The sequence below is a fragment of the Rhinatrema bivittatum genome, chromosome 8 (genome assembly GCF_901001135.1).
Source record: "Rhinatrema bivittatum chromosome 8, aRhiBiv1.1, whole genome shotgun sequence".
Lineage (NCBI taxonomy): Eukaryota > Metazoa > Chordata > Amphibia > Gymnophiona > Rhinatrematidae > Rhinatrema > Rhinatrema bivittatum.
In genome coordinates this window covers 206,243,347-206,263,575 of record NC_042622.1, presented here as the reverse complement: position 1 = coordinate 206,263,575, position 20,229 = coordinate 206,243,347, and the positions used below count along the sequence as shown (strand labels likewise).

Genomic DNA, 20,229 nt, shown 5'->3' with positions numbered 1-20,229 from the left:
AAATGGGAACATAAGTGTCTAGTCTGGCAAATTAACCTTTCATTTCCAATCTATCTAAAGGTCGTTTTATTAATCTAGCGCGAGTTTTGAAACTACAGCGCTAATATTTTTCGCTCTTCAAGCATGCTACTGCATGGAATAGGTGTTGGTCGAAAACCTGAGATCAGCTGTTTCTCCTCCTGCCGCCGCTCAACCAGGAATGCATAGGGAGGCACTGGAGAAAAAGCAGCAAGGAAACCTCCCCGGAAAACGGACTGGGCTGTCACGGGCGGGGCTGGTGTGTGCTGACTGCAGATGCTGGAAGGCAGAGGCGAGCACTATTCCCAGCTCCAGCCGTCTCCCGGGAACATTCCACGCTTGACGTGTGTGTGTATACACCTGGTGCGCGCGAGGCTCCCGGGAGGATTCCATGCAGGTGCGCGCGGGCCTGCAGCCCGGGACGATGCAGTCCTCAGGGAGCCGGCTAGCGGCTGCCTTCCTGCTGCTTTTGAGCTGCGTTCTCCCAGTTGTCGGGCGTCTGGTGTCCGAGGAGTCCCGCCGGGGCGGAGCAGAGGTAAGGCCCCCCCCTCGGTTTATCGCCCGGGTAAAGAGGTGAAGTCGTTTGTGCTATGCAGTGCTGTACCTGCTCTGTATGCTGGAAAAAGAGCTCAGAAGATCCACCAAGTAGTCCCCGCAAGGGGGTCTGCGTTCAGGGAGCTTGGAAATAGGTCTGTAAATACAGGGACATTGCCGATTATTTTGAAAGACTCCTTAATGAAGGAGAGAAAAAAATGATCAAAACGGTATGTGTAAACTACGACAGAAAGTTTAGGGTGTGGCGTACGTGGGCAGAATTGACTTGCTAAGCGCTTGCAATAGAACTTCTTCCTAGAAAGGAAGAGAATTGGTTTATGCAAGTATAATTAGGGAGAAGCACGATAACTGATTTATACTCACTAATACCCTTGCTCCCCCTTCCCCCGAGAAAAATAAGATTTTAAACCACTTCTCTGGCTTTGTGGTGTGGCTGGGACTCCCTTGACTAGATTTGTAACTGGAGGGCAGTAAAAGGCAGAGGTAAAAGTCATGACCATTAAAGAAGGTTCTTGCTTTCATTTGGAGAATCCAGCATTAAAATTACATATCAAATTCAGATGTATTTTTTTTGTAACTTGTGAAGAAAAATAAGTCGACAGGTTATAAACGCTCCTTAGAGCCAGTCTTGCTGTTTTGACTTCCAGTAAATTGGGAGGCTGGTGAGCTGACAGAGCAGAGCCCCCCAACTCCACCCCCAATCCCTTATGAAACCGAGGACAGCACAAACGGACAAAAAGACAAACAACCGAAAAGTTTCATCTTTTTATTCAAAACCAGTGTAAAATAAAAAAAAATAAAGAATTAGAGGTCAGGGGAAGACAGAATAAAATAAAGACTGGAAACAACCCAAGAAACTGAAAAAAAATGTATAGTTTGAGTAATCCCAGAAAAAAAAACAGCTGTTTCAAAATGAGCCATGTGGCCTCTGAGCTTTTCCCTAAGGTACAATTGTTGTTCAGCTGTAATACACTGTGGTGAAACGGTAAATTCATTATATGAGGGGATTAATCCCACAGATACCAATGGGCAGGCTGGTTGGTCCTCTTCGGTTGAGATCTGTGTTTCTGTACTGATCACTGCCATACAGTACATATCGGTTGCATCTGTGGCTTTTGAGGTGCAGAGTTCTAGGTGCTTGGGGGGGGGAGGGGCTGGGGCCTTCCATGTTGTCATAAGCAGTTTCTTTTGTGCCAGCCTGCAACGTCCTTGGCAGATTTTCAGTTTGGGAAAATGTTTCATTGGGATTTGATGGCCTACAGACTGCCAATGCCGGCAATCTCTTCACAGTGCTTAGAGCACAGAGCTGTGAACTTGGAGTTCCCACTTCAGTTCTGCGTGACTTTTTGAGCAAGTCACTTCAGATTCAGGAAACGTTATTGGCATGACAGTCTCTTTATATGTTGCCAAAGTAATACATAAAGAAGTTGGAATAAAAGGAGAAAAAAAAATATAATAGTTCTAATAGTAGAATACACGTGCGTGGTACAGACAGGACAATAACGAGCCCAATTTCTGGCTTCTGGCGCTAGCTGATATTGTCTCTGGTCAGTTTGTTTCCAGCCTGGTGGCAGGATTCAGCATATTTTGCTGCTTCATCTCTGTGCTGAAGGAGTTTACAATCTTACAACCCAACAGTATTCTAAAATATGACTGTATAAGTCGTATTTTTCATGTCACTTAAACTTTTACTGTAAACAAGCGCACATGCTCCATTTTCCTGTGGTGAAAATATGGAAAGGAAATTGCTTGACGTGCCAGGTTATTTTACTGCTGGAGCTTTGAGGAAGGTTCAGAGAATTCACGGCTAAAAATATTTAGCTGCCAAAAGTGGTGTAGGAGTTTGTACCTGTGCATTTTGAAATTCAGAAACTTTGCATGGTACTTTGTGCGCCTGCTGATAACACTTTTTACCTTATATTTAGGTTTCAGCCCAGGGTTTGTATAAGATTTGTGCTGTAGGCCGCCTTTAGTGGCAGGAACATGGTGGGAGTCTCTGTGCCAGGGCAGGATGTTCACATCCTTAGCTCTGAGAGAAACAAAGCAGAGGCAATAATTACATGGGTTAAGACGAGAAAGCTGCCTAGATGTGATTTGTAACTGAGGAAGAAACTGTACTGGAGCTGCAGTGCTAACCTTTATGACTATATTTACTGTGAAATGAATTGGCTATGTCGCTGAGTTGCTAGCCTAGGACTAAAAATCACATCATGGCTTAAGGGGGAAAAAATCCCAGCCTGCACTTTGCTAGGCTATTTAGGAATTGTCGCTCAGGAGGCTGTTTGAACTACACTTCCCAAGATGCTTCTCCTGGCTGGCGAGTTTGGAGAGTCAGGTGGCAGCGGGGGCTCCAGGTGGCCCCAGATGGGACAGGAAAGCTGCACTGCCTCTGCTGCAGCTCGAGCAGGGTCCAAGTTTTCAGGTCCTGCCACAGTTTCCTACTCTAAAATTGGATAGGAAGGAAAAAAGAGCTGTAATTGGAATGGGGCAGGACAGTAGGAGGAAGGAGGTTGGGTGTATTATAGTATGAGTGTGCTAGACAGGTGTCTATATGACGAGCTGTCTGCGTGTGACATAATACTGACTTTCCTGATAACCAGAGAGGCGTGAGCGTGCTGTATGTAATATGACCTAAATCTATTGCTCATTAGACTTACTACATTATCATGCACGAATGGTGGAAAGACCCAGGTAGGGCTTTTTTCCCCAACTGCGGAGGTGTTCCCTGGAAGGGTTTGTCTAGTGCACAAACTAGCAGCTGTAATTATGTGCAGGTAGATTTTAGTGGGAGAGCTTTCAAAACAAAATTAGCGCACCTTCTCTCTTTGAAAACTTAGTATAACATCTGTGTGTTTTTTGCAGACTTTCTAATGCACGTTGTTGCAAAACAAAGTCATCGTGGTCTAGAGGTTGGAATTTTGATCTGCAGGTCAGGCGAAGCCCTGGAAAATGAACTGGCCTCCCCTCTGTTACGACTCTTGATGACCTTGGGGAAAGTGACTTGATCCTTCTGCCTCACTTCTTTCTGTCTTTTAAGGTCCAGGTAGTTTTCTCCTGCTCTGTCGGGCTGTAGTGCTATGAACCTTCATTTGCAATTCTTTGGTTTTTCTCCTATTTTCCATCCCCTCCCATTGCAATGACAATCTTCAGCTGGAGGTATACACCAGGGCTGCTCCTGGAGCTCTGTGATCATGCGTCCTAAATCCAGCCACCAGGTGTCATTGTTGCATGATCACTAGGTCTCCACCCTCTCCCTCTCGTTCATAATTTTATTGTCAGAAATTTACTAAACTAGAACGCTGCCATCACGGACTGGGGGGTCCCCTCGGCTGTTTTCTGAAAGAGAAGACTGTGCTGCTGCTTAACGCTCACAGTTGCAAAGATTGGCTGAAATATTTGCAGCTATAGTTTCTGCTTTGCTACCGATTTGGTACAAATAGAGAATATTTCAAAAACAATGTTGCTAATTAAAAAAAAAAAAAGTGCCGTGTTTGCGTGAGGAGTAACAGATTTGCACCAACTTCCCATGCCTTTGCTACAGCCTGCTTCAGCAGGTCCAGGGCTGGCTTTATATCTCCATCTCACCTAGGCACAGATCATCAGCACCTGCCCCCTTCCGGCAAGAGGAAGAGAGGACTGCACCAATGTGATACTCAGACATTCAAGCCTCCCAGAACTTACAATATCTTCCCATTTAAGATCAACTTTTTAAAATAAGCTTACGTACCCACGTTTAATCTATGCTGCAGATATGTGCCTACCATGAGTAATCCAGCTGTAAGCACGCTGCTTTCATGGCTTTCAGCCCGGCTCCGTCCTTTCCTGCTTCTGTAAAGTGCTTGCCGGGTTCTGTGAGAGGGTATAAATTGTACGCCGACGACGTCCGGGTTCTTTCTTCCTGGACAGAAACGGTTGATCTGGCGAATCTGTGCGTGTCGACCATTAAGCCTTGGCTATTTTTCAACAAGCCGTCCCTCATTGATTCTAAAACTGTGTCCACCGATTCAGCGTCCTCTGTCCAAGACTCCACGCGCCTCCGTTGTGATAGAGAGCGTGTCGTTCTCACTTAACTCCTCCATTCGGAATTTAGGTGTCTTTATGGACCCAACCTTATCGTTCTGCCCCTATGTCAGAAACAGAACTAAAACGGGCTTTTTCAAACTCCGAGTACTCTGCGGCCTTAAACGTCTGTTGGATAAAGAGGATTACCTCCCAGTGGTACATGCTTCCATACTTCCCAACGTAGTCACTGAAAGGCCATTCTCTTGGGTCTACCCGCTCCCACTCTGAGACCTCTTCAGCTACTGATGAACGCGGCTGCGCATCTCGTCGCCGGCACCAATAGGCGCGTACATATCACTCCTGTGCTCTTTGACTTGCACTGGCTCCCGATTGCAGAACGAATCAAATACAAGGTCACAGCTTTCACTTTCAAACTGATTTCCTCCCCCGTTTCACGGTGGTATAATGCTTTTGCTTCGGATTCACTGCCCGACTCGTCAGCTCCGCTCATCACAAAGGGGCCTTCTAGACGTGCCCTCTCCTCTGCATGCCAGGCTTAGTGTTCAAGCAGGGCCTGGGCTTTCTCAGTGGCTGCTCCAATGTTTTGGAGCTCCCTTCCTGAAGCACTGCGCCTTGCAAACAGCGTGAAGCCTTTCAAGACTTTGTTAAAAACACATCTATTCGGACAGGCATTTTACTAGGCCCGTGGATCGTTTTGGTTTGTCTGGCATTTTTTTCTATTGTTGCAAGTATTGTTTTGTACTGTATATGTATTGATTTTATGTTCATTTGCCTAGGATATAGGCAATTAACAAATGCAAATAAAGATAAAGATTACCTGCTTGTGTCTTGTAACTGGTGATCTTTTTTCTGGGGAGCAGGTCCAGACCACTAATATATCACCCACTACACTACAGCATCACCCTTGGGTGCCAATAATGAATGTGCTGGATTCAGATATAACCTGAGCCACCCTCTAAAGGTAATAACAAGTTAAAGATGATATCTCTAGAGCAGGTGCATATTGTAGGGATGTGTAGGAGGGAAGTTTGCACTGTTGCTGCCTGTGCTGTATCTGTTCTGTGGTGGGGCAGTGTTTACTCGCACTAGGTATTGATGTGGACCTTTAATTATTTATTTATTTAGATTTTTATATTCTGCTTTTTGCACTTTTTTCAGCGCTTCAAAGCGGATTACACTCAGGTACTGTAGGTATTTCCCTATCCCCAGAGGGCTGACAAATATGTCTGTACCTTTAAGCTTCCAGGTGCTGATGATCGGGCACTTCTGCGCTCTGGATTCACTGGAGACAGGCTGCAGTGAAATAACTGCTCTGGTTCAGAAAATTTCATGAAGCCTGCAGGAATGACCAAATCCCGAGGGGAAAGCTGACGTCTAGAAGGTTCCCTTTCCCTCACCACTCCTTGCTGATGAGTCAGTCAAACTGCGCCACAGCTCGTTTAGATCACACACCCAGGAATTTGGATTCCTGGAGCCCCTGGGCCTGCCTAGTGGTGAGATCACTGCCGGTTTTCAGCTTTGCACATGGAGTGGTGCTCCTCGGGAACAGAGGCATTCTTGCTTCAGTAGTTCTCTTGGCAGAGCAGTAATGACTCCTCATGTAAGGAACATTAACTATCCCTCACCCCTTCTGAGACAGCATGGTTTCTTACCAGGTTCATTTCAGTTGATTCTTGAGTGGTTTTCTGAAGCCTGGGTACTTCTCCGCCTCCTTGCTTGTAAGAACCGGCTCCTCAGTCCTGCATTCACCAAGTGGATTGGTAATTGCTCCCAGAACGAGTGTTTCAATGCTGTAGGGCGAAACCAGTGAAATTGAAGAACATCTACAACACCAATAAAACCTTAACACAAAGGTTTAAGTGCAATTTAAAACTGTGATGGTAAGGGAAAGGTCTTCTGTGCGATCAGATTCATAAATGAGGTTGGATTAATGCACTCCATGATGGCCCAGTGGATGTCAACAGTGACACAGTTTTCATTTCTCCCTGCCACCTTCAATCCCACCGATTTTAAAACCGTGCCTTACACTGTTTGGGGGTAAAACACGCCTGCTTCTCTCTCACCCCCTCCTTTAATGTAACCAGTCCTTAGTAGCTCCTTTACCACCACTGCCGAACTCTCAGAAAAGCCGGCACCATGTCGGAGATGGGTGCGGGCTGGGAGCCCGGGGATCAGGTAAGCGGAGCAATGCAAGGGAAGTCTGGGGAGGGAGGGAGGGCTTTGAAGGAGCTTGAAAGGCACGGGTTTAAGCATGCAACTAGCACATTGTCAGTGATGTGCACTAAAACGCTGGAGTGTGTTTATTGTCAAATAGCGCACACCCTAAAAAAATCAGAATGGAAAAAAAATAAAAAGCCATACGATGATTTTGATCTGCTGCTAAAATTGTCTACCCCTGCTGGTCTGATTAGTATTAAATCAAGCTTAAAGCTGAACCCGGTTTCTGGCCCTAGGATGAGGGGCTGCCATCCTGCATTAATTCTTGGAGTCGGCTAAACTGCAGTATTTTTCCTGTGGTGTTTTACTGCTGGTGAAAATGCTGCAGGATTGATAAAGCTACGGAGCTGATTATTGCAACTTTGTGAATCCTGCAATATTTTCTCCAGAGGGGACAATACTGCAGCATGGTACATAAACCCTTTAGATTGTAAGCCCTCTAGAGACAGGGAAATACCTCCGGTACCTGATTGTAATCCATTTTAAAGTAGCTGACCATTTACAAAAGGCATCATATAAATCAGAAATTAAAATTAAATTGGCCTGAGTGCTTTTATTGTTTTTCACTTCCTATTTAATGAGTACAAGGCATGTATCTATTAGGATTTGGCTTCTAAAAAGGATGTATGGTCCAGCACAGGGGTTCTCAGCCTTATTGCTTCTAAACAGGAACCATTCTGTCATGAAGCAAGGTGATATTACAGAGGGAAATGCTTTTTTATAGCTAAACTCTCTAATAGCATATAACAATATCACATACACAGAGAGATCACATGTATTCAAATTATCAAAATTTTTATTAGAAATCACAAGGTGTTTCCCTATCTAGACATTTAAAATCTAAACTCACACACTCACTCATCAATCACACTTCATATAAAAATGAAGCAAGGTGAGGCAGCTGCCTCAAGTGGCAAAATTTGAGGGTCAGCAAAAAGTAGGTAGAGTATACACAGTCACTAGTGCTGCTCCTGAAATCCTGCAATCGTGCATCTGAAATCCAGCCATTGGGTGTCACCATTGCATAATCACTATGCCTCCACCTCCCCTTTCCATCCCAGGGGCCCATGAACATTGCCTCTGCAGCATTCCCAACCCTAGCCATCTTGGGGAATAGAAGACCTGACCCGGGAATCAAACCCAAGTCTCTTCACTTGGCAATGTTGTGTACTACCACTGAGCCAACCGGACAGCCTCATTTTTATTCCCAGCTCTGCCACTGATCCACTATGTGACCCTGGGCAAGTCTTCATCTCCTCCCTGTACTTCAGTTTGCTGAGTTGTAAATGAGTATTCCTTTTCCAACTAGATCAATCCTTGTGTATAGGATTTTCCTCTTCCTCAGCTGACGGAAACAGAGGACGCACCTCTCTTATGACCTCACTAGGGGGCTATAAGGGAGATGTGGTCCTAGGCAATTGTCAGTATTCTATGTCTCTGACAATTACAGACGTATAAGGACTGGTAGCTGAGCTCCTAGAGTCTAAGAGGCCCTGGCATGCGGACCTAATAAGGTTACTGAGCGGAACCCCACTACTCTTATACAGGGAGCTGAGCCTGCTCTGGCAAGGATGGTCTCAATGGAAGACCTGTCTCCATTTTTTCTTATGGTGTGGCCCTCTATCTGTGTGGAAGAGGTCTTCTACTTCCTGACTGGTGTTTGAAGGATTCTGCCAGAAATAAGGTGGATCCCCATGGAACGCAAGTTTTTCACAAATATTACATTTTCTGTAAATAGGCCAGGGCAAGGGTTTGGCTCTCAACTCCTTGAAGATACATGTGGTAGCTTTATCATTCTATAGGGGCCAAATTAAAGGCACCCAAGTAACAGCGCCCTCAGATATAATACAATTTCTGAAATGAGTGAAACATATTTGACTGCCCTTCAGACCAATAATCCCACAATGTGACCTCAACATGGTCTTAAGGACCTTGGTGAAGTCTCCTTTTGAGCCAATGAAACAGATATTCTTGAAGGATCTGTCTCTAACTGTGTTGCGATCAGCGGCCTTTGGGTTGCCCCCATGGACTGCCCTCTTACCTCCAGGCCCAGGCTGATGCGGCAGGATGCCGCCAACAGGCCCAGGCAGCCACTTCCCTAGGCAGTAGGAAGACGATGCGACCCAATGCGGTGAGGCGCAGCTGATGACCCAATGCAGCTGGATGCCACCGCAGATTCCCTGAATGGCGCACTGCCTTAGGCAGGCGTGCATGTGCGTCTCTCCGCAGTATTTAAACGGACCGCAGAGGGAAATTCCTCACAGCCCATATTGCTGACATCTGGTGCTGAGGCTTATAAAAGGCCTCGCCTGACTCTGCTCCAGCGCCTCAGCAATAGGTCGACTACCTTCAGTAGAGCAAGTTGCCTCTGTGTGTTCCTGGTCTTTGTTCCCATGTTTGCCTTCTTCTTCAGTGTCTTCTCCTGCCTGCTTTTGTTGTTCTTCACGTCCCTGCCTGCCTATCCATCCCATCTTCCCTTGGACAGATCTCTGGTTCTGACATCAGCTTGCTTGACACGAATTACAACTGAACTCCACCTTCCACTGACCCACGATTGAGCTCTGCCTGCCTCTGACCACTGTCAGATTCTCGTCTATGGCTGAACACCACCTGTCACTGATCACCGCCTGACCTTTGATCAAACCTGAATGCCACCTGCTGTGACTGTTGTCTATCTTTGCCTACCCTGGTAGTCCGCCTGCCCTGGACCCTGGCCTGTGATTCATCCATCTCCACAGATCTCCATCTCGTCAACAGAGGCCTGCACCTAAGTCCTGCTGACCCTGGCACCCGAGGGCTCGACCTGAGAAGAACCAGGGCTGGTATAGGTGAAGCTCTAGTTGGGCCTCTGCCAAAGCCAGCTCCCTAATCCAAGGGTCCACACCCACGACACACTGATTTTTTTAATAGCAATATGCTCTGCTAGGCGCATCACTGAGTTGCAAACCCTCTCATGTAGGGATCCTTATTTAGTTTTTTCTCCAGACTCTGTCACCTTTCATCCAGTACCATCTTTCTTGCCTAAGGTGGTATCCTCATTTTCACGTGAACCAGTCAGTTTCACTTCCAGCCTTTAATAGCAGCAATTGTCAGGGGAAAGATAAGAGCCTGTATTTCCTAGATATGTGGCGCATACTTCTGAGGTACCTAAAGATGAAAAATTCCTTTTAGACAAGCCAACAAGCTGTTTGTATTATTTGGAGGTCCCGAAAAGAAGAGGCAGCTTCCAAAGCCGTCTCAGCCAGATGGATCAAGGAAGTTAGGGTACTTGCCAGGTTCGTATGGCCTGGATTGGCCACTGTTGGAAACAGGATGCTGGGCTTGATGGACCCTTGGTCTGACCCAGTATGGCATGTTCTTATGTTCTTCTGTAAGTAATAGTTTCAGCTTACCTACTATGAAGCAAGCTGGCACCGCCAGCAGGCCTACTCCACAAACATTGTCTTGGGCAGAGGCATCCTCAGCCTCCTCGGAGAAAATCTGTAAGGTGGCCACTTGGTCATCCTTACATTCCTTTGCAAGGTGTAGATTGGTCATGCAGGCCTTTTGGGGTGGGAATTTTTAAGATAGTTCTGTCTTCTTCCCTCCCCAGTAAGGAGTAGCTTAGCTAACTCCCGTACATAAGGACTGGTCTTTTAGGAAGAAAAGAAAGGTGAAATGTATTCTTACCTGATGATTTTCTTTCTTTTTTTTTAAATTTCTGCTAGACCAATCCAGGGCCTGCCCCGGAATACAGAGTAGGTGGGAGCAATGTTGCTATCCAAGCATGTCCTCGGTCTTCCTCATTCTTACTGTGCCAAGCCTTTCTCGCACCGCTTGGCTCGCTTGGAACAGTCTCGTGGACTCTTTAGTGTTATTATTAATTATAATGTTTCAATTGGGGGATTTTATTTTGATCATAGTGCTTCGACAGAAGGCTACTGGCAACTGCCTAGAACCACACCTCCCTTATAGCCCCGAGAGAGGACATGAGAGCGATGTGTTCTCTGTCTCCGTCAGCTATGGAAGGGGAAATCCCATACATAAGGACTGGTCTAGCAGGAATCAAGGAAAGAAAATTAGAATAAATTTCACCATAACGTTGTTCCTCCTTCTCTCCTATCTTTTAAAGCATGTTCTGCTGCCCAAATCTTAAAGATTTCAAAGTCTGATGTTCCCGGTTTCTTTGATTGGCTGCTGTGGGTATGTTTTGCTGGCAGAAGTGACTCGTGGAATGGAGATGGCCTGTCACCAAGTGGGGCAGCGTCCTATGAAAACTCCTCTTATTTCAGTAAGATGATTTCCTACAGAAAATTAGCCCATTTTGCCAGTGGGTTGGCTCTGCTTCCTGCATCCTGGCCTCAGAATGCAAATGGCAGCCAAGAAGAAGAGCGGGTACTTCTGAAGTTTTTAAATAACTAGAGCTGTTTCAGTTAAGAGAACCAAATCTGAACAGCAAATCACGTATTTATTAACCTTTTCAGAATTCCTTTTGATCGTTTAGAATCAACAAACTCATTAAGAACCTCCTCAGCGTGCCCCATTCAGGCATCGCGCTTAGAATGATGGCAGAGGACAACACATTCTAAAAACGTAGCTGTACTAGCAGACATTTCATCGTTTAGTATGTGTGCTGGTTGCTTTATGAACCGATTGCTCAGGAATATTTGTAACCATTTCCGGTATGTTTGATGCCGAGGCATCTGCATTATCTATGATCTGTCTGTCATGTTATATTGTATATTGATTTGTATATTTTTTATTGTAAACCGCCATGATCTTTGGGGTGCATGGTCTATTAATAATTTTAAATTCACACACTTAATGCACGAACATAGCAGGAGAATCGCTGTGCTGCTAGTGTTCAGAACCACAGGCTGGCTGACACATGTAAAGCATACGTCTAGCCTGGAGAGGGGTCTCGGGGAAGCCCTTGGCTGCCTGGCCACATGTTATAAAGGACTGTCAGACTGCAGGGTCTCTGCAAAGGGGCCTGCTTCACATCCCACTTTAAAACAGGCACATGATCCTTTCTGCGGGATGTGGTGCTGCCGTTCTGCCACCTTGTTGAACTCATTGGGTTGATTCTAGAGCTGTGTTCATGAGCCCCTAGATGCAGGATCATTGACTTTTCCAACTCCTTCTGTTCTCTTCTGGGGGCTCCGATGCCTTTTCTGCTCTCTGACGGTCAAATTGAAAGTAAAAGTCCCATTTTGTTCTCAAAACCTGAGATTCTCAGTTCCATTCTGCCAAAGCAATTCAGGTAGTCCTAATGCAGTTCGGTGGGACTTTGACAGGGCTCTCATTCCTGGCAAGGAAGTTCCAGATACATCCCCCCCCCCTTTCCAAAAACTGCCTTCTTCCTCTCCTGTAGCAAGCCTTCTATTAAAGCTGAAAATGGGAATAGCAAGGTTCTGTGCTTATGGTGAGGTCATGCTGAGACCCTGTAACTCAACGTCTCAAAGCTTGTGCTGGAACCACCCTCAACCAACAAACGCACTCCTGATCCACGTCAGTCCCCCCTTCCCCTTTGCGCTAGTACTGCCATCGGTGGCCCCACTGCACCTTCCCAGATCTGTGCAGAATAAGAAAGCTGTTGGGGGTGGGGGGCATTTTATTTCCTATTCCCCCACCCTCTTTCATTTTCCCTCGTTTCCTCTCATGTTTGAGTTCTGAGACGCGTTAAAATTACAGCAAAGGGCAAAACCATCTGTGTGGAAGGCTGTGGAAGAATTGCATCTCAAAATGCTTTCAGTCACTGAGAAAGGAAGTAAATTCTGATGCATTTTTTTCCCCCCAAGGACAAAATGAGGCGTGGGAGCTGACCGATGGAAAAATGTAACTCCCATTCATGGTGTGATGCTGGACAAGCCAAAAGAGTCAAAGGTCCTGGGAAGAAAAGAGGGTTTAGACGTAGTTTAGAGGGGAAGAGGAAGGAGGAAGTGGGGAAGCTAGTTCCTATTTTTCATTGGAAGAGAGAGATCTTCTTTTGCCAGCCTGAGAAACCAGAGACCTTTGTTTACCGATTAAAAACCGGCCTCTGTATCTGTGCAGTGTTATGTTTGCTCTAGAGGGTTGTAATGCCAATAAGAAAATATGTTGATGAGAGCAGAGCTGGTAGACCGAAGGGCCGCCAAGAGATCAGTTGGCGGTCATTACGGATCACTTGGGCTTGCATCAATGCTGCACCAAAAGGCAGAGGCATTTAGTGTTTAACCGATCAGCTTCATAAACTCAGGCTTTTTATCTCTTCACATTACTTTACTTTTTTTTTTTGGGAGGGGCGAGGGGGTACAGTTGCTGATGGCTTCCTTCTGCTTCTTCTGGGCTTCCAGCTCAATCTGAGCCAGATTCTGCTGGGATATGAGCTCAATGATCCTTCCTTCATAGCTACAGGGAGGACTTGTTTCCTTGTGTTTAACCCTCCCTGTCTAGTCAAGTCATTGCAGTCCCAGACTGCAGCTCCAGCCTGGCCCCAGTAGGTGTTGTTGCATGACTGAGAGTCCTTGGTTGAGCCCTGGAGCCTACCTGCACAGCATCCCCCATCCTGAGCAAGCCCAAAAAATATGAGGTGGGCCCAGGAATTCTACATAAACAGCCATGGAGTCACCGAGCCAACCTGCCCTCCAGCTCTTAAAAGAAAATTTTGTAATTGTACAGAGCATAGCCTTTCCCAGCCTTGTATGAGTGAGACGTGACTGTTAAACTATGCTCTGACTGATTTTGACATTCTTTAAAGCTCATCTTTTCCCAGTGCAGGCTCTTCTGAGGGAAAAATAACTAGGAATGTTTGGTTTTCTGTTACATTCCCATGTTCTCTCCTTGATATATATATATTTTTTTATGTAGTCTGCATGGGACAGAGCCAAGTCCTAGGGCACCGGGAATCAGTTGACAGCTTATCGGCACAAAATCCTCCTGGTAAAAAAAAAAGGTTTTTGACTCTGGAGACCCCTTTTAACGCTGGGCTGCTTGGAGCAAAGGAAGGTGGAATGAGAGCTGCCTGCTGCTGACTCTTAACACTCACCACGTGTAGCAAGAAGCAAGGCTAAAGGCCACGCAAACAGAAGCCCCATTAAACCTATGAATAACAGAGAACAAGCCATCAGCAGTTCTCGGGCTCTGAAAGCAGCAGGTGTGATGTAGGAAGAGCCCCTTCTACAATGTGCTCGTGATTCATGCACCAGGTTGCTGAAGGAGCTGCAGCCTGTGGCCCCTGTAAGGACCGGTCTAGACTGGAGTGGGGGGGGGGGGGGGGGGGGAGGGTTAAAATAGTGAAAAATCCCCAGGTAGATGCAAACAAAGGCTTATGGCACTATAGGTCCATTAGAGGCCAGTTCTGACTCAGCTGGAAGCTGAAAGAAACAAGAGGGAAGCTATGGGCTCCTCGAAAATAAATAAATATATGTAGCCCCTGGCCCAACTCGCCCGTGACAGGGGCTCACGTGGGAGTCGTGGGCCATTGCAATGGGGGGGCAAGGACACGTCTTTCAAGACCCTTTAGGATTACTTGGAGTCTTCTGGGTGAGTTCAAGAAAAATAAACACACACCACCACTGTAAGTGCTGTGAAAACACAAATCCCTTTTATTGGTAAAACTTGATAGCAGGTACAAAATTAGTGGGTGCACTTCTTCTGTTTAGTGCCATCGGTACAGAAAATAAAGTTTCAAGAAATCATAGTCTACTTCAATAACAAATCTTTACACCCTGGCAGTGCCCAGGATTGGGGGCCCCAGCTTTTACAGCAGTAGGTACTTTCTGGTAAGGGAAGCCCTCCCTAAGCACTTCCCTGGTAGTACCTGCAGATCTGGATGCAGCTCTCTGCATGGGATCCTCCTCTTCAGATAACGTCAGACGAGCCCCTCTGACTGATGCTTTCCTCCGACTACAGCTCTAAGCCGGCTCTTCCCCAAGCTTGGCAGTCCTCCTCCAGACTCCGAAACTCCACCCTGTATGCAGCTTGAAGCAATCTCTCCAGACAGCTGAGAAGTAGGGAGAACACCTCTCTCTTCTCTGAGCCCACCTCTGGGTCCCCTTGGACCTCATGACAGAAAAGAAAGAGGCTCCCAAGTCCTGAAGGCCTAGAGTCCCCGAACTTGGGCCCAGCCACCTTCTCAGAGGAAAGGACAGAAAGACAACGACCCCTCTGACCTCACCCTTAGGGTGTGTTGAGACCCCGAGGCCTACTAGTAAGGGACAATTTTGTGAGCCCTCTTAGTGTGAAAGGCCATAGCCCACACTGTATCCCCTTCACCAGGGGAGGACACGCAGCAAAGGCTTCCAGAGAACCAAGCGATGTAGCATCCTTGATGCCAGTCCTTCAGCAGGTCAGCATCTGCTCAAACGTCAGGAAGCTGCCAGTGCCAGAAAGAAGCAGGCCTGACATATTCTGCCTTCCTGCCTAAAATCTACATCTCGCTACTTCAACCCAAACATTGTAACTCCAACAGAAGCCAGTTCTGATTCAGCTGGAAACCCAGAGAAATGGGAAGAAGGAACCACGTCCCCCTCTGCTCACTCCCCAAGAGTAAAGAAACTACTGCACTGTGAGAGCCCATGGTCCATGCATTGTTTGTGGGTTTCATTACTTTTACAGATTAAAAAAAAACAAAACATTCCTGAGCTGGCCATGCAATGCACAGGTGTGTCACACACCCAGGTCTGAGTCTTGGGCCGGGTGCTTGCGCCTCTGGAGTCAACTTGACAGCGTCCAGACTATTTGGGAGTGGGAGGGGAGGGGTGCGATTTTGGTGTCACTCCAGAGTTGTTCCTTCTGGTACAGATGTAAAGACACCTTGGTCGCCACTAGATGGCCCTAGCTCCCTACCTTTTGCATTTAGTCAGCTAGAGGGGACGTACCATTCCTTCCAGCACTTCCCACTGGTATAATCCTAATCTGGTCAGAGGGGGTGAGTCTAGGGATAGTTGGGGCAGTGTAGCTTTGAGTTTGATTAAGATAGAAGTGTTTTGTGTACTCTCCAAGTTAGGCCCTCAGTCTAGCACAGCAAGGGGGAGACACAGCCCTGCCAGCTCTTGGTACTGAAGACTGGAGGAAAGAAAGAAAAGAGGTTTTGTCCATTTTTTTTAAATACTTTTGATATTTTTGGCTTTCCAGAGAGGCAGAGATCCCCCTGTCCAGGAGTGTAGGAGGAATTTGTACACCTTTACATCCAACCAAGAGGAGGTTACAGAGACCACAGAGAGATCCCAGGATTGTTTGCCCAAGAACTGAGTTTTGCCTCCTTTTGGGATGGAAGTATTTTTTTTTCTGCCCCCTTTCCTTGCCCAGGTCTGGAAATTAAGATCTGCTTCCAGAACAGACCGTTCCCCCTAGAAAGGTCCCCTGAAATAGAACTGGAGAGAAGAGAAGAGACACCTGGAGACCCCCAGTTGGAATCTCCACCCCGGGATGCTGGAGATCAGGACAGGCGCCACGGACCTTGGGCAACGTGGGAACCAGGGATCCTACACTCTGATAGGACACTCCGGCCACATTGGGATTTCTGCTCTTCCCCAATAGAGACTTACAAGGATCTCAGCTCCCCACATTGAGGGACACTTAACTCAGAAGAAAAACCTTCTAAAATCCTTTACTCTAAAGCCATTACTGAACTGGATGTAACTGGATCCACATCTTGATTCCTTATTACAAATCACAGTAAAATATTATTTGAACACTCATCCAGAGAGTCCTGCCTGGCCTGTTCAGGTACCTGCCCCAAAGAGCTATGGCAGCAGCCACACACAGGTTTCCAGTGCTTGTGCCCGAAGGTTAACCCTCCCTCCACAGAAAAGAATCCGCCCCTTGGAGACAGGAGAGCCGGGGGAAGGACAGAGGAGCTAGCCCAGCTAAAGAAATTCTTTGGAATTAGATATATTCCCCGAAAAAGGCTTACACAGAATTTCCTGACATTTCTTAGAAAGCAGATTACAGGAACGTTCAACCCTAAAACGTTCCATGTGTAACCAGGGCCGGTGTAAGGGTTACACATGGAACACAGACCAATGTAACACTGCAGGCCCCCCAAACCCGCTCTGAATTGAATGCACACTCTGACATTGGTCACCCTCTTACAGTGAGTGCTGAGTGACTGCTGTCACTTCTTTCATATTTTGGAAAATGCCACCCTAGGTGACCGCCTAGTCCCGCCTAATGGTCGCGTTGGCCCTGTATGTAACACCCCCCCCAGCCTTCATAGGGTTTCGCCTTTGGCGTCCGCAGGGACGGTGAATGCCCTTCTGCAGCCCTGGAACACATTCACTCCAGTGAGGAACAGCTAAAGCCCAAGGGGAGACTTGCACTTAAACAGGAAAAGTACAGGTCCACGCCCAGCTTGTTGTTCCAAAGCATAAGAGAATTTTTTTGTAAAGTCCATGAGTACTCACAATCAAGATAGGCAGAAGCAGAATCGGGATACAATCCAAGAACAAAAAAAAAATTCACAGCTTCCCAAAACCCAGTTTAAGTACTCAGGATTCTTATTCCCTTCACTTTGCTCTGCCAGACCCAAGAGTTTGGGGCTTAAGCTCTCTGGGTGCAAATGCCAGCAGGTTCCTCGATGCCCTTGCAGACCCTCTGAAGAAAACACCAGTTCCCGCTGCCTTCAGACTGTGGGGCTCGCCTTCTCTTGGATCCTTCTGGTTGGCTCTGTTACTTCTGGCAGGAGCCCTTCCTAGTAGACTTGAGCTGCAGCCCTCTCAGCACGCTGGCATTTATTTATTTATTTTAAAGTATTTATTGTTCGCGCCCTCCAATGTTCAGGGTCGGTTACAAAAAAAAAATACATAATTAAGTAGACAGACACAAAATAATAAAGGAGAATAAAAGAAATCATTACAATAAATGAGTTAAAAATAACTTTAAAAACAACAATTATATAACAGTGAATGTGGGAAATCCTTAACTGGGGACCTCTCAATCCTCCTCTTTCTCTCTGTAACGCCTCCCTGTGCCTGGTGGGATGCACGTTTATTACACTTTCCCAACCTGTCCCCTTTGGGGGGATGGAAACTCCTATCCATCACTTTTTTTAGCTGGCACCTCCTGAAACCTCCCAGTAATAACTTCTGCAGCATTAACCCCACAACCTTTTCTCTCTGGTCACTGTCCTTTTCTGTTTTTATCTTTATACGGAGGTAATGCACTAAACGTATCTGCCTTTATAAAGCAGCACATTTCTGAAAGGGTTAATTGTTCCCTTGTTGCTGTTACAGACTAAAATGAAGACTCTGTCCTGATTACGCGATTTTCAAACCTGAGCTAAAGTCCTGTCTGTTTAAACGTGCTTTCGATACCAAACGAGCGGTGCGTCGTGAGGATGTTGTATCAGCCAGCCTAGCAGGAGTTGTGCCGCAAGCGTTATTTACTAACTCTAGATTTATAATTATCAGGTTTGTCTTGTATACAACTTTTATATCTCGGTCATTTCATTTTTAACTATGTTTGTTTTACACTTGTTTAATCTTTTATCTTTTGTGTAACTTTTTTTTACAATATATTAATAATCATGATTGTTCTTATTTTCTTCTATCTGTTATTTCCATATTATGAATCGTATTTTGTAAACTGCCCTGATCTCCTTGGAAAGACGGGCTTTAAACATTTGTAAAGTAAATGTAAGGGCCAGGTTTAAGCACAGGGGCAAGCAAGAGAGAGGCCAAAAGCCTGCAAGACAGTCAGGGCTCAGCAATGTTTGTCAGTGTCCAGAAACCTGCATCTCTCCAAGGATATGTAGGGCGTGCTGACCCCTGCCTCTAGGGAACAAGGGGGGAATCATCCGTCTGTCCTTTGTCCCTGGGAAGAGGAGGGGGGGCAGCTGCCAAAAAACCTGGCTCCTCCAGCCCACCCCGGCACATTTTATCCGCACCGCGTGCCTGCTCGCTCTAGAGTGCCAGCCCTGCATTTTCCAAACACACAGGATAACCAGAGCTGCGGCGCTGGCATCACAGCGGGAGAGCAGCACGCTGCGAGGGAGGTCACCTGATTGTCTGCTTTCAGCCTCATTAACTAACTAATTTTAACCATTCTCTTCCTATATGAAGTTCCCCATCTTTTGCCCAGTATGTCTGCCTTGATTAGATTGTAAGCTCTATTGAGCAGGGATGGACTCTTGGGTGTTTGTACAGTGCTGCGTACGTCCAGTAGTGCTACAGAAATGTGTAGTAGTAGTAGTAGTGGTAATCATTTCCTGAAAGTGAGCTGGGAAGGCAGGGGTAACACAAGGTTCCTGGAATAAATCCTGTCCTCACAGCCCCCAGGGAGGGGAGATTAATACTTTAAGGTGTGGGAGTGACAGAGAGAGAATATATTTTTTTTTTCCCCCCAATGTGAGTAGGAAGGATATGGAGGCCAGATCAGAATTCAATCTCTTTTATTATATTAAATCAATACAATAAAAAGAAAACAAAAACAGCTTATGTACAGGAGTGTTTTCACAATCAAACGAAATGTACTTTAGGAATCCAAACAATCAGGTATGCATTACCAAATTACATGTATTGTTTTTTCTGATGCAACTTACTTGCTGCAGCTAATTTTTATATTTATAAACCATACAAACTGTATTCCACCAAAATGTGCAATTAAGCAACCTACAGTCCTTCCAATTTGCAAAGTATGAGCTAATAGTATATCCAATAATTTGTTTAGATGAGCAGTTAATTTATCTGAGATGGCACGAGTCCTTGAAATGAATATTTTGTATGTTATGGGTGGTTTGAGAAATAATATTTTAGAAATGAGCTCCCAAATCTGTTCCCAACATGGTTGCATTTTAACACAACTAAATAGCATATGCCTTAATGTACCGTCGTTCTGATGGCCATGCCCGTACATAGCAGAAGCAGGCAGCCCAGCTCTATGCAGCCCTATGTGAAATAAACGAAGGTCTGGGTTAGGCTCGCAGACGGAGAGGTCTTAAAAGTTCTTTCCCACAGACTATTCCAACGTAGGGTTCCAGGTGTAATTGACAGTTCGCTTTCCCAGGATATTTTCAATTTTAAACAGCGATAATCACCATGAGCACGAAATTCCCTATAGAATAGGGAGGCCTCGTGCCTTTGAAACTGAAATTTAAGACAAATCGTAAAGTTCAGGATTATCATAGTTTATTTAGGGAGGAAACAGATCTTTTTATACTGTGACACATCTGAAGCCATTTGCCCTGCTGTGTTGTGTTCGTGGCAGCTGATAAAATTGAACCAGATCATCAAAGGGTCTCGTTTGACTATTATCTATCATATTCCTTCTGTGTGCCATATTGGCCAAATTATGGGTTAGGCCACAGTTGGGAGCGTTTGCTGAAACTCCGGTTTGCTGAAACTTGCTGAAACTCCGGTGCGTAGAGCCCGCTGCGTGGAGAACAAGGCTGGGAACCTTTTCATGGACTGTTTCAAGCCAGAAATTAAGTTTAGTGGTAAGGGAGCGACCATGTCT

The 20,229-nt window shown here is 46.1% G+C and overlaps 1 protein-coding gene across 1 annotated transcript in view; it reads left to right on the top strand.

Annotated features, from left to right (window-relative positions):
- Positions 1-236: 236 nt before the first annotated feature.
- Positions 237-20,229, top strand: part of MMP28 (matrix metallopeptidase 28) — a 57,840-nt gene continuing 37,847 nt past the window's right edge. Inside the window, exon 1 of the mRNA XM_029612762.1 lies at positions 237-553. Coding sequence (XP_029468622.1) covers positions 410-553 — 144 coding nt within the window. The 5' untranslated portion in view covers positions 237-409. The remainder of the gene's footprint in view (positions 554-20,229) is intronic.